The 15,416-nt window shown below is 40.3% G+C and overlaps 1 protein-coding gene across 1 annotated transcript in view; it reads right to left on the bottom strand.

Moving 5' to 3' along the window:
* The window catches only part of FHOD3 (formin homology 2 domain containing 3), a 371,022-nt gene that overhangs the window by 74,395 nt on the left and 281,211 nt on the right, over positions 1–15,416 (bottom strand). Inside the window, exons 17-19 of the mRNA XM_014938430.1 lie at positions 11,148–11,282; positions 7,389–7,439; positions 2,342–2,556 (exon numbers count right to left, since the gene is read on the bottom strand). Coding sequence (XP_014793916.1) covers positions 2,342–2,556; positions 7,389–7,439; positions 11,148–11,282 — 401 coding nt within the window. The remainder of the gene's footprint in view (positions 1–2,341; positions 2,557–7,388; positions 7,440–11,147; positions 11,283–15,416) is intronic.

The raw sequence follows: 15,416 nt of genomic DNA, 5'->3' as shown, positions 1-15,416 counted from the left end.
AGTAAGTCTTACAAGACTTGATTGCTTTAGTGGAACCAATTGTTTTATATGAGAAAACACTTCAGCTCAGTAAATCCAGATTTTTATACTGGGTAGAGATACTGAGACGTTTCACAGCATGGGACAAAGTTCCACAGACACAATCCATTTCCTTCTTAAGTCCAGTAGATACTGGATGGCCAAAGGATACTTCAGCACAAATGGCATAAAATAAATCTGACGCTGAAAATCAATTATTGTTTTGCTAGTAGAGGAACACAACTTCCCATTTGACTTCAGGTTTTGAACTCTGCAAATGAATAAAACCATTCTTGCAGAGTCTTTGGAGGCTCCCATGCACAGAACTGAGGAAGTGTTTTCCTTCTGCAGTTTTATCCTTGCTTGGGAAGATGGTGACTCCCGTGTTCAAAGCAACAACTTGGGGTACAAGTAATCCATGTTCTGTCCGTAGTTCTATTCCCTACAATTGGCTTAAGCAAGTTAATGCCTCGGGTTCCTACTTATTAAGTGGAATTCTTAATATTTCCTGAAGACAGTAAAAGCTGAGATTTTAATACATTATAGAGCATAAAGAACACAAATAATCATCTAGAGGCCATGGCACAAAATCTATAAATAAGCCTGCCAACTGTTGGCTGATATCCAATAATCTGGCCAGCTGCAGATGAGAGAGCTTGCCCTGCCCACTTGCCTGTTACTTCATATGATCTTTCCAGTGCTTTTGGTAGGCCTGGAACAGCAGTTTCCTTCCCCATGCGCAGCTCCCACTCAAATATGCAGATTTCAGGCCCCTGTTCCAGTGGTGTGCTGGCCATCTGCTTGCAGCTGCCCTTGGCTGGAGGCTTACCCTGCACCATCCATATGTGCCCTCCTTGCAGTCCATTTGCTAGGCTTCCAAAGTGCTGCCCTCTTATGCCTACTGATACTGCCAGGAGTTTTAGTAGAGATGTCCTGCCTACCCATGTGTTGATAGCTTTGCCATATTCTGGTTGCCTGAAGTTGCCCTGTACACCTGCTGTAAATGTATTCTCCAAATGGATTGGGCTGCTCCATTTCATGCCTTAATATTATTTTTTTTAATGCTTCCATGAGAAATATGTTAAAATAATCACCATAAAAGAGATACTTGTTCCCTACCCAGCTCTGAAATCCTAATGGTGGAAAAATCCAGCTTATTTGCAGTAAAAGCAATATTGCACTCAAAAAAAAAAAAAAAGAAGGCATCTGGATGTTTCTGAATATCAGTGTTACAGGAAAATATCCATGTTTTTTAAGCTCAAATGATTCCACTGAGACTTTTAAGGTGCCAGAAAAGAAAACTGGGAATATAATTGGGAAAATATACAACCCTAAATTAAATAAACTTCACCTACTTAGTATGGTGAGGACAAGCATATGCAACATTCAGTATTTCTAACTTTTTTCTTAAATTGCCTTGCTTTATAGCATGCTACCAGCCATAACACTCAATAAAACCAAGCAGTGCAAGTTACAAATGCATTAATCACCAATAGCACCTAGCAGGAAATCAAATAAAATAAAAATGAATGATGGCGATAATTCACCCTCGACATGCATTCTAGCTCCCAATGTTAATGCAACATCACGTGGCGCAAATATAAATCTGTATGGTGGGCGTTTTTTTGAGGACTGAAGGAGGGGTACATGATGCAAGTGGCAGGATGACGCGCAAACACAAAAAATATTGCTCTGTACACCAATAAATTATATGACAGCAAACCAACCGTGCAAACACTAATTATACTTTCCTTTTTACTAATTGTCTGTGGTCTCTTTTAAGTCCTTTACTACTTGTACTACAATTTTAAGAGTTTTTGCTGGTGTTAAAAATAACCAACACACCCTCCCTGCCTTCAACTCAAGACCTTTTCTGTTTGCCCCATTCAGTCTGTGCTCTGCCTGGATGGTTATTATAATCTTGGCATTCATCTGTTGCATTTCTTTCAGAGAATCCACATAAGCAAAATCTGTTGGCAGGAATATTGTTGATTTAGTATTCAGTAACTTCTAATATACAAGGAACATAATGCTAAAATTAAGACCCTCTGTATGCTGTATTTTCCAATTATTCCATTCAAATAGCATCAGGCAATGATGATATAAATCATAGCAACAATTAGCAGTGTATTCTTTGCTTGAATAGACTATAAGACATCCAAATCCATGGAAAAAAAGAGGAAATTTAGGAAGACAGCATGAAACAATATAATAAGACCCTTTACTTTGGCATCTCAGTGGTTATATTCTTGCACTCGTGCATCAAAAATCACTGCTAGTCCGAGAGAAACTTTCTCTTTCCCCTGCCCTCCTTTTCACTTACCTTCTGAGGGCTGAGGGGTCCCACAAGGGGTGGAAGGGGTCTTCAGCTCTTCCTGGGACTCTATGGATGCAGGGCTGACACACTTGGGTACAGGTGAGGATGGGGCTGAAGGAGATCTCAGGTTCAAGGACAGCTCACTTCTGCCTCGGCTTATGCTCCGACTCTTCAGCTCCTTCTCATACTCCTCTGCTGCCAACCTCTCCAAGTATTTGTATCTGAAAGTTAAATTCCAGAGGGTTTCCGTAAAGAAAAAGAAGTCTGTGGCTGATGCTTGTTTATGGATGAAACACCTGCAGAGAATGAGCTGACTTCCTGACACAAGGGGTACAGCACTAAACTGCCTGCCTGGTCAATCTGCCAAAAAATGCACACTAAAGCACAGACTATTGCCCTGAAAAATGTTAAATTGCTCATGACAAAACAAAAGCAAAAACCAGCAGAGTTAAAAGTCCTTAGATATAGTATTCTGCCTGCATAGTCCTTCTCCTTTTGGAAGCATTTGCCTGTCCTCCTTTTCACCCTCCTCCTTCACCTCCTCCTCCTCCCAGCCCTCCCTCTCTCAAAACTAAAATGGGAGGAAAAAAAAAAAAAAACCAACTCAGAAGAAAAAAAAAAACCTCTAAAGCCAGAGCCCCTTAATACTGATGCAAATAGCCAAAGTCTAAGACTTGCTGCAAGGAGAGGAAAATGGTTCAGTGCAGCAGACAAAAACAGATCTCCCTGAAAATAATATCAATAATAAATGTTTGGATTGACTATCTGAAGTCTCTGAACCTGCTTCTATTTGCTCTGAGAGCAACGCACTGGAATTCACTTTGTTCTCTCCAGACTCTACAATGGAAAGTTTTCTTTTTTTTATTCTAAAAAATTTCTCTGCCGGACCCAGACATCCAATAGCTTGGACCTGACGTCACATGTAGTTTATTCATCAAAGTCACTTTAAAAGAACAAAGATACATCTGTTTTGCATTTTAGGCAGGCAGAACTCACTAACTGTTTATTAAGACCAGCTACCAATCATATTCTTCATGGTGTGCTTTATACATTTCAACCAAAATAACTTTGAAATATGTGCCTCTTCCAGATGTCTGCTAATTTTATCCACCATTATTTGCTAAGGAATAAATTCATGAATACAGCTGGATCAGGCTTTAGACTGTTTGTCTTGCTCACAAGTGAACTGCTAAACAGGTTAATGAAGGCTACTGCTTATGTCCCCAAAACACTGTGGTCATCCTCCTATAACTCACTGTTGTAAACACTTCGTAACAGGGAACACCTCTCCTCCCCCCTTCTGCCTCACTGACAGCCCGAATTAGTGTACGAGGGCGCATTAAAAGCAGGCAGGGTAAAGAAGTCAGCCATATGCGGTAACAAACATGCTTAGTACATATGGGAGCCACACACACATGCACATTTGCAAACATCCAGATAGAGCATAGAAATGCCTCTTTGAAGAGCGGTCCTTGTGTTTTCAGAGGCAATTTGCTTTATTGCAAACAGCAATAATGAAGAACAAACTCATTTTCTTTTATTTCTCCAGAGGTATGCACAGGCTTTGAAAAAATCCTGCAGGAAAAAGAACCCCTACAGACTCTGGATGAAAATATAACAAGCCACATACTTGTATGGTTATAAAATAGGAACTGTTTACAGTTCTAACATGAAGCCAATTCTCGAGAATGATTTTTGCCTTCTCAATAGAGGAGAAAGCCTCTCGCTGGCATTAGCATAATGTTTTGTTACAGTTCATGAAGCCAGCCTTTCTTTTAACTTTGGTCACTTAACGTATTGCGCCTTCCGCCTCCCCGCAAGCAGAGCAGATGGGACCTGAGACTCATCAAGGGCCATTCAGATGGACCACTTAGCTCAAACAGGTACAGCCCAGCTGGCTGCCGCCGAGGAGGGCTTTGCAGTTTGGCAACAGACTACAACAAAGATCTGGATGGATCCTTCTATAACAGGGGGAGCTACAGTGTTTTATTGCCCTCAGCAATTTTTCAGCTGCTTTTAACATTCGAGCTTCTGTAGCTGTGCGCTGCAGAGCCAACCAGCAAAGCAGAGGACTATCATCAAGATGTGCCTTCCCAAAATATATCTGTTCATTATACTGAAAGAAAAAAGGGAAACAGATCAGGAACTCTTGTGGCGGGACATCAGCATGACTGGTTATCAAATGGGAAGCCTAGTATGCAGATACAGCAATTTAACTGAGAAATAAAAATCATTCAAGAATCAGTTATTAACACTTCACACTTGATAAAAATCGTATTTAGGTTTTTTTTTGTTTCTGCCCAATGTCTTAACAGTGAATGAATGCCAGCATTAAAAACAAAAGGTCTCATCAAGAGCAAAATCTGAGTTGAAAGGATGAGCTAACACCCCTCTGCTGCAATTAGTTCCTCCATTAGTTGCCTTGGTATGTATTACCATATTCCTTTAAATCATAGAAACTTGCAGCCAAAGGGTTAGACAAAGAGGCAAAAAATTTTGGGCTGTCTATTTTGTATGCCTCATGAACATTACATTCCACCTATCATCTTCAACTAGATAAAAATTATTGTGAATTCTCTAGGTCTCTGAGCAATGCCGTGAGGGTGACTTAAAATGTTTATGTACCAGCAAAGCCATCAGGTGGAGAGCATTTGAGCTATAAATCACATGAGAGAAGGCTTCAGAGCTCACCTTTGTTGGGTTATTTTTGAACTACCACTGGAAAATACTCAACCAAGCAAAGTAAAAAAAAGGCCTGAAATAATCAAACAGCAAGAACATGTAAAATGAATCGTGCTGTGTTACACTCAGACCGCTTGAAACTGCAGGAACATTTCTCTATTATATTGAGGCCACCCCAGAGCCATTGGAAAAGTGTGTGCCTGTTTTCTGGAGCTCCAGGGTGACCCGATAGTGCACAGAATGCTCCAAAGCTTTGACACTATTTAGACAAAGCAGTGCTTTTAACAGAGCCTCAGTATTATCACCTCCTACTTTTCAAAACTGATACGGAGGAAAAATACAATCCAGATTTTAACGAGAATTTTAGCCTCTTGGATAATTAAAAGTTAAGAATTTAGTGACACAGAAATAGGGGAGCCTGGAGGTGAGAGATTGGCTGTGGGAAGACAGAAAATGAAGTATAGTTTACGTGGTTTTAAAATGAAAGAAGGGAGATTTAGATCAGATATTAGGAAGAAATTCTTTACTGTGAGGGTGGTGAGGCACTGGAACTGGTTGCCCAGAGAAGCTGTGGTTGCTCCATCCCTGGAAGTGTTCAAGGCCAGGCTGGATGGGGCTTTGAGCAACCTGGTCTAGTGGGAGGTGTCCCTGCCCATGGCAGGGGGGTTGGAACACGATGGTCTTTAACGTACCTTCCAACCCAAACCATTCTATGATTCTATCATTTTCTTACACTTCTTTAATTCTGTTAAAAAAAGTCAACATTCCACTTGCTATAGGAAATAAAATTTCATTTGTGCAAAGGTGTTTTTTTAAAAAAGAAAAGTTATGGAAGGCAAACATAACAGACTACTGATGTGAGACTTCACTTGCAGAAGTGTTTCCTAATATTTATGTGCTGTCAAAGCAAACATATGTCTTTCCTCTTTATGAGGAAGAACTGATAGTTTAACATTTCAATTCAAAAGAGCCCTAAGGATAAAGACACATTCCTAATGACCAGTGAAATTGTTTCAGATTACACAGCAGTGATGCCCTGCTTCTCAAATACACTCCAGTTTACTTGGCATGTTCCCTTACAACTTGAAAGTGCTGGAGAGCTCACTTCTAATTTATTTAAAATCTTACTGACGAGCATGCTTGCTGTAAAAGGTTTTACTCAGCTAAGATCAGTATATGATGCTTATGTGCTCAGACACGTTTCATTTCAGAAAATGCTTTAAGATATTTGTAATTGGTTTGGCTGGAAGGTCAAAGGAAAGTCTATCCACTTTTTCTTACTCTTAGAGATGTCAAAATCATTTTTTAGTATTAGCTACTTCAGCCACAACAGATCAGAATTCAGTCTGCAGGAACAAACTGCCTCCGGTATGATGATTTGGTGAAAAAAAGAAAAGCAAACCCCAAACTGAAGCATAGCAACACAGTGATTTCTGAGATAGCTGCTCTCATACTTTGATAATATAATTCCAATTCTTGACAATTCAAAAGTATCTCCAGAGAGTAATCTCTGGAGGATCATAAAAGCAGAGCTGAGACAATCTGGATGATTTTTCATCTACTATTTGTTCAGTAACATGCATACTTTCCAGGTAAAACTAAGAGCTCCCTCCAAGGTGTAGTTACTAGTGGAGGTAGAGATGAAGCTACTGAAAGGCAAAGGTCCTTAATCGAGTATTCCTTGAAAAATGTGCTTTCATAAGCACATAGCTCTCAGCCTAGCCCGGAATTGCTAAACTTACTTAATTGAATTTTAAAAAGGAAAAAAAAAAAAAACCAAACCTCAGTCCCTTTAAATATGCTACTTACTTAAAACTAAAACAATGCTGCAATGATAAATACTGCTAAGCTTTGTAATTGCTGATGTTTAGAGAGACCAGCAAAGAAAACTTGGCCCTGAAATATAAAAATATGCTGAGAGAGGGTCAGAACCATTTGCATCAGCCTGTGACTGCAGTTTTGCAATGCTTGTGACCCCAATTTCCTTTATCCTCAGTTGCCTTTTCTGACCCTCCAGAAAGCTTGGGACCCACTGGGTGAGAAAGACAGGCTTATTCAATTCATAACTATAGTCAATTTGGGCAAAGTTCTGAGGCAAATGGCGTAGGCTTATTTCCCACACAAATAGATAAAAGATAGATCATCAATCATTCTTATGCATTCCAGCCCCAGTGCTCTTCATTTATTGCTGTGCTTACAGCTGGACTTCATTCTCCTCTTTAATGAAACAATCGCTTTCTTATAGAAGTCCTTTGGAATAAAAGCATTCTGTGCATGCAGAGTTAAAAATGTAAATACATGACAGCTCCACAGCAAAGAATATAGGAAGTGCAAACAACCAAAGGGAAGGATGGGTGCATTATATACAAACCTTTCTTCTCTTGCTTGTCTTAGTTCTTCTCTTTTGTCTAAATAATCGCGGCTAAAAAGAGAATTGTAGTAAATTGCAAAGGAAACCAGAAGAATAAGGTAGACAACAGAAGTACAGTGGTAGAAACCAAGAGCACTACAAACAAGCTGATCAGAGACAATAATGGCTGTTCTCATAAAAAATTATTTGTTTCTGTTAAAAAGGCTGAAAAGTGTGTCCACACTTACCCATGCATACACCACATGTATGAGTACATCAAATACATAGTTTAGAAGGTCATAACATGTAATTACAAAAAAACCCCACAAAGTTAAGAACTTGAAGCACGTTTTGAAACCTGATATCTGAAATCAGATACAATGAACTGGACTCATCCATAAGGGACAGGCACATTAGTGGCTATTAAACCATTCCTCATTTGCTCCATCTAGAATGCCCCGAAATAGTGACTGTGGCACCCAGCAGGCTAGACCAAGGCAGGGAGCGTACCATATTGGCCCTCCTTCTAATATACCTTTCCTCAGTGTGTTTTAGTTGCGATGGTTGGAAGCAGGACAGTGGACTCCAATTACTGAGTAGGACAATTCTTTGTTCTTACAAGGTGCATGCAGGATCATCAGACAGGTAGCAACCTTTCGCTTCTTTATTTTTCACCCTGAGTTTTAGATACAAATCTCCCTCTATCTCAGCTGTCCCTCAAGTTGACTTAGCTTTTGCCAAATCAACTTTGCTGGATGCCTGGGCACTGATTTCAGGCAGGCCCGTCACATCCACAAATGTGGATGCAAATTTAACTTGGAGCACAGCAAAACCCACTGAACATCCAGCCTGACTCATTATCACAGCAAGATAGTTCCTTACAATAAATTGTTAATATTTTGTTGAATCTGATATACAAAATTGATGAGACTTTCACCTTATCTGTTAGATTCTTCTATAGTGTAACCTGTGAGTATCAAAAAGATTTTCAGAACTACTCCATTTATGAATAAAACATTTTTTCTCTTTATATTGGGTCATCAAATAAATTGCTTATCATCTACTATACTAACAGGTATCAAATATCTGCTATCAAGTGCTCTTCAAAACTTAATTAACATGAAACACACATTACTGTCTCAGGCTATCTCCACAACCTTTGAATCCCTGAACTGGTTATACTTTTATTATATTTTCAGAGTATTTTTTGGAATTACAATAGCTATGGGAATAACTCCAAGGGGAAAAAAAATAAAATCTAGCAATTTTTCAGCAGAAAAATTTTAACATTACTTTTCCCCCTCTGATACCTTTCACCCTCCCTACAGCTGAAGAATAACCCTTGTATATTTTTCTATATTGCAACGGGTACAAAAATCCTTCTACTGAGAAAAATGTTCATTATCTAAAGCATTCCTTCTGCTAGCAACAGCTTATGAAGCTTTTTAACATTTCTCCTAAAACCAAGCTATTTCACAACTGGTGATGCTCTCCTTTAAATTATCCTCAATTTGTCAATAATACTGCCAGAACCTAGTGGATTGTTCTCGAGGCACGGTTGGAAAGAATGAGATAACAAATGAGTCATGATGGTAAATCCAGTACTGCTCACGAGTTTAGAGGCTGTGAATTGCAAGTGCTATTTTTAATCAAAAATACATCTTCAGAGACTGGGTTTCTAGCCAGACTGATGATACGATAATGTAATCCCAAGAACTCTTACGAAACCGTCCATGACTGTTTGCTGTGGCTTTGTCCTCCTCCTGCCAGACTGTTTAATCAACTGTGGGATGCTGTCTGTCTGTGAAGTTTGGTGGCTTTGGAGACCCTCTACTCAAATGCAAGTTATAACTTATGGGTGACCAGGGAGCTCAAATTTAGAAGATGAAAACACTGGGCATTGAAAAATACGCAACACAATCACGACGTTTAGTTAACCAGTTTCTGACTCTGGAGTAATGGGATGAAGATGGCCTCTTCTCCCAAGGGAATGGCCTCTTCTCCCAAGGGAACTATGACACGACCAGAGGAAATGGTCTGAAGTTGCGGCAGGGGAGGTTTAGATTAGATATTAGGAAGAATTACTTTACTGAGAGGATGGTCAGGCACTTGAAAAGCCTGCCCAGGGAGGTGGTGGAGTCACCATCCCTGAAGGTATTCAAGAAATGTGTAGACATGGCTCTTCAGGGCATGCTCTAGTGCCCAAGATTGTTGGTTTGTGTGTGGGTGTGATGTGGTGGGGTGTTGAGTTTTTTGGTTTGTTGTTGTTTTTGTTTGTTTGTTTGGTTGGTTGTTTTTTTAAGGTTGGACTTGATGATCTCAGAGGTCCCTTCCAACCATGGTGATTCTGTGATTTAAAAAAAAAATTATTGGTTTTCTGACATTAATGAAGCTCTTTTAGTGACAGAACAAGTACTGTAGCCAACCTCTAGTGAAATGTGCAGATCTGTTATTCAAACAGGTCAAGCTGCCAAGTGTCCTGGTGGCTTTTTTGGTCTGGGAGTTTCCACTCTGAAAGATCATGTTGGCTGTCCGTGGCAGCCTGCTGCAGCCTGATGATACCACTTAGAGGGAGGGGTTTTGGAAGAGGCTTGAAGACTAAGACCTGATTGTTTCTGTTTCAGGAGAACTTGGGCAGCTGTTGGCTGCCAAAGATCCTATTATGGTGCTCTTCTACCTTCTCTCCGCCTCTCATTTTCTTCTAAACTAGCTATCTTCTGGAGCCAGGAGAATATGTCCCTCAACCAACCAGCCAAACAACCACTACTAAGTGACCCCTCTTTCAAAATTCAATATGACACAGACCATTTCCACTTCTTACTAAAGAGATGATTAAAGTGAAAACAATCCTGCATACTAATAAACAAGCTCACATGAATCCCAGTGCCATCATTTCCATAAATATCAAATCTAGGGCTATGAAACATTTATCCTACCATTCTTTAGGTTATGACATTATGTCTTCTAACTACTAAAAATATGTTTACTTTTCACACCTATTCATGAGGACACAAACTTGTTTCTTAGCATACACTCTTCAGACAGTAGGCAAACCACTTCAGGTACAGGCACCTTATCTGTCCTAAACCCACTGCAGTCTTTGCTAATGCCTGTGCTGGGATTTCCAGGCATGGATTTAACAGGGGGAGAGGATTGCCTCTTACTATTCTCAGGTAGCACATCCTGGGATCCCTCAGCACACCACATGGGCTCAGATGTGGAAACGGAGAGTCCTATATTCAGCTGGGGCCTTTGTCTGGCCATGGTTTGAGCAATAGTTTTGATAATTGTTTTCTGTCAGTTGCTGCTTCCAGGAGGAAGAGACACGTGTTCAGCAAAGCAGGAAAAAGTCCAGTTTAGAAATACTCCCATACATCTTGAGATCTCAAAACAGTTTTACTTTGCAGAACATAAAAGCAAAAAGATGTGTCAGTGCTGTCCCCTCCTCCCACTGTTTCATCTTCAAACTCTATGCCTCACTAGAGATTATACTTCAATAAGAAGTAAATTAGCTAATAAAACCTGGCCTCTGCAGATACCTGTCAGTATATATTTGTCAGTATAACTGGCAAATACATAGTTGTTTTTAAAAAAATTGCTGATTTACTAAATGCCAAAATTGTGTGTTTAACAGACCAGTTCTAAGATATTTAGATTGAGAAAGGTATATAGAGACACACAAACTATTCACCAATTCAATTATTTTGCAATTGAATGTCTCAATGATTTACAGATCCATCACATATTAAAGCAACAGAGGAGAGCAAATTTGGTTCCTACTTGAATTTGTTTCTTTCTTCACGTTCTATCCTTTGCAATCTTTCTTCTCTCTCCTGACGTCGTCTTTCTCTTTCTGCTGCCAAGGACTCCTGGTGCTGCCGAAAAGATGATGTAAGGAGACCACCCAAAGCTGGTCTGCAGAGAAGGAAGATCAGATTTCTCAGTGTCACTTTTATTGATTATACTGGCAAAAAATGAGTAGTAATCATTCAGTAAGTAACATAATCCCAACCAACAGAATGACATGGCAATATTTATGTACGGATGCTTCAAAGCACTGGCTAAGTATCTTCTTGCTAAATTGATTTTAGATACTGTGATGAGCTTAAAAACAACAGATAGGGTAGGCTTCTTAAATTGCCAAATTTCTGAAGCACAAATAAAGTACATGTAAGAATTCTTCAGTCTACTTCAACTGTAGTATTGTCTAAATATTTTTTTACTGTATAATCCTATTAATTGAAAAGTTGAATCCTATAATGGATTTTTAGAAAGAAAGAAAAAAAAAAGCTGGAATATTTTTTCAGCATTTTCCAAACATGTTAGGCAATGATGTTAAAAACAGATGTGTCACAAACACCTGAGAATCTTGTATACAGAAAAACAAAAGTAAAAGAAGATGTCAGAACTGCCCTTCAGAATTTGAATGCTTTCCTAAGTAAGGGCATATTTTTCTTCCCACATTAACAAATTCTGTTATCGTGATTTCCTTGCTGCATGTGCTGCCAGAGCAAAACAAATCCGTTATAGGAATACATCAGTAAAATACACAGGGACAGAACAGCTACTTATAATAATCATTAAGTAGCATCAAAATTGTTACTAAAAAAATCAGAGGAAATGGGGCTGGAGGAGAATAGATTACCCATTTTCCTCTCCTTACTCAGGGCAGGATTAAGTTTTCTCAAACCATTCATGAAAACTACTTGTTTGACCTGCCTTAAAAATCCTTAATGATGGACCTACCACATCCATCTAGTGCTTAACTACCCCTCCCAGCAAGAAAGGCTTCTCTGCTGTCTAGCCTATTTCTGGGGGTTTTTTTTGCCGTTTAGACTCATTCATTCTTGTTCTGTCCACAGTGAACAAAAAAGAACAGTTTACTACCACATGCTTTATGGCTAAGCAAGAATTACTCTGACATGGGACTTTCTCTGCAGTTCTCTGACCATAACTGTGAGTGTAAACAGAAATTATTTTTCCTTTGACATGAAACAGCTTCAAGTAGCAAATACACTTAAAAAACGCTACATTTATATTCACTTTAGTTTGGTCTTGACACAGATTTTTAATTATTTTTTTTTACTGCAAGTACTACTTTGGCTAGGGAAGTGGCTTCTCTCATGCATCTTTCCCCCAACATGGTGGTATTGGTACCACCAACCTCTCACATGGCAAGAGACTGACCTCAGAGTAAACATGTTTTTCTTTCTGTCTCTTAGACAGGAAAAATCTGTATTGTACAGAGTAGCTTTATACAGATGTAAATGTATCCACACTGATTGAATTAGACTGATAAAATCAAAAAGACATAACTCATGTAGAGTGGTTTCTATGCATTGTTGTAACATGAGTTTTGCAATGAAAGGATTAATGAGAGAAATAGATACTGCCTTTTCTGAAAATAAAGTAAAACTCTGTCTAAAGGAAGGTTCCCCAACCAGCAATGCAAACGCTAATAAATTTTCATTATTTTTAAAAACTCAGGCCCTTTCCCTTACTTACTTGCACGGCTATGGCTGCACAATTTAGACTTCTAGTGTAAAAGCACAAAACATAGCTATTTCAGCCCCACTGGCAGCAGGGCAGTATGAATATAATTTCAATAATTTCAATAAATTGAATTTCAATATGTCAGATCCCACTCGCATAAACATTACATAAGATGGTATAAAACTTGATATTCTGTAAGCCTCCCTGCTGGCTCTGCTCCAGAGCTACAGTATCAATGCTGGATCACACTCAAACCCATAAAAATCTCTAATATGCCTCAGCACTAAGAAAAGGGAAAAAAAATCCCCAAACTCTGACAATCAAGTACACGTTGTGAATTTTCCCTTGAACATATTTTAAATTTATTTTAACCTATGACCTTTTAGTACATGTTGCAAGAGAAAGCAGAAACAGTGGCACCACTGTGCTAAGATTCAGGAGCTAGAGCTCCATCCCTGTGGTAGCATGAAAAACCACAGCAATAAGGTTGGATATATCATCAGAAATTGCTCTAGGAAGGGGAAAACTGCACAGTGCCTCCACATGAAAAAAATCTAGAAATAAACTGGAAGAGATACAAAATGAGGGTTCCTCTCAAGTCTGTGCTCACGTTTGTTCTGTTTATTTAGCTTGCTATCTCACCCCATCCCATCCCATCCAGCTGCCTTAAGTATGCAAACTCTATTTGGAATCAAAGAAGTTATGATTTAATAGAACCCGAAAGAAAATTAAGGGGAAGGACGGGGTGTTGCTCTGAGACCAAAAGAGTGACTGTATGTCTGCACAGTATCTAGCAGGTTGGAAACCATCAGCTCTGATTAAGCTCTTCAGGGCTCCACAGTTACAAGGGGTTATAGGGGAATCACATGCTGATGTGCAGCTCAGCCCTGCAGACGGGATTCTAACCTGACCCTGGTCGTAAAACGTCTCCACACGCCAAAACACCTTGTTTGGAGGTTTGATCTAGCACGGTTTGACTAGCGTTGCTCATTCGGCTAAAATTTGCTGACGTATGAACAGCAGCTTTACAGATTCAACAAAAGATCCACAACCATACAGACAGAAAAAAAGCCAACGTCTAAGAAACTGAAAATGAATATCCATGTGCCACATTAGTTTGCCGCCTCTTGGAAACTAATCAAATCAATGGAATCATAGAATGGCCAGAAGGGACCTCCAAAGGTCATCTAGTCCAACCCCCCCGCAGTCAGCAGGGACACTCCCAACTAGACCAGGTTGCCCAGGGCCTTGTTGAGCCTCACCTTGAACATCTCCAGGGATGGGGCCTCAACCACCTCCCTGGGCAACCTGTTCCAGTGCTCCACCACCTTCACAGTAAAGAACTTTCTCCTAATCTCCAATCTAAATCTGCTCCCCTCCAGCTTGAAGCCATTTCCCCTCATCCTGTCACTGCAGGCCTTTGTAAACAGGCTCTCCCCAGCCTTCCTGTAAGCCCCCTCAGGTACCGGAAGGCTGCTATTAGGTCTCCCCAGAGCCTCCTCTTTTCCAGGCTGAACAACCCCAGCTCCCTCAGCCTGTCCCTCAGCCTACAATAGCAGAGGTGCTCCAACCCCTGATCATTTTAGTAGCCCTCCTCTGGACCTGCTCCATCAGGTCCACATCCTCCCTATATTGAGGGCTCCAGACCTGCACGCAGTACTCCAGGTGAGGTCTCACCAGAGCAGAGTAAAGTGGCAGAATCACCTCTCTGGAGAAAACTAGCCCAAACCCGGTATTTCCCACTGGCTATTTTGTGAGTCCATACTTCAGCTGAGTTACAAGCTACAGTACAGTGTGCACACACACACCTGATTCCATTAATTTGTCCCAACCGCAGTCAGCTGAGGAGTGCCGTATTGCATACAGCAGTGTATTGCATCAAATGATCAAAACTAACAGTCAAAGCTGCAAGAAGGTTCTGCTGAAACAGGCAATAATTAATATGGCCACCTGACTCCTTGTGTGGCACTGACTTCTTAAAAGACAAATAGTCGGGTTTTGGGTTTTCAGTCATATTTAGAAAAGGCAAGAAGACAGCACTGATACTGCTGAGGCAGTGCTCGCTTAGTGGTTAGATCCTGCACTGCCCAGCCACTCGACCAGAGACATCTCCCCTCTGTGAAGACCACACCTCACACCAAATGCTGAGACCCTTTGCCTTATGAAACCTCCTAAACTCACACCTTCACTGCTGCTGCCAAACACTGTCACTCAACTGGCGTTCAGGTGCATCACTCCTCTCTTTAACGTGAACAGCAACTGCAAATGAGCAGACTTTAGTAAACTCTACCCTTCATTTTCTATACGCGCACTAACTACACCTGAAGGAAAAAGCTGTCACTTTCAGGTTGTACAAACCTGCACAACTGCCAGAGGGAAAGGTGAGTGGCAAGAGGTATTCCTCAAGTATTCTGAACAATTTGAAAACGGATTTATCTATGTCTGGTTTGTCTGTGAAATCTTTTTTTGTCTCTGTATCCTGCCGGCAATAAGGCTTCCCCTTTTTGCTGAACTCATAGTTGAACTGCAAACAGCAGCGGGACTGGCCAAACCAGC

The sequence above is a fragment of the Calidris pugnax genome, unplaced genomic scaffold (assembly GCF_001431845.1).
Source record: "Calidris pugnax isolate Ruff unplaced genomic scaffold, ASM143184v1 scaffold13, whole genome shotgun sequence".
In the NCBI taxonomy this organism is placed as follows: Eukaryota; Metazoa; Chordata; class Aves; order Charadriiformes; family Scolopacidae; genus Calidris; species Calidris pugnax.
Note: the sequence above shows the minus strand (reverse complement) of the source record. Positions and strands in the feature narration are given on the sequence as shown.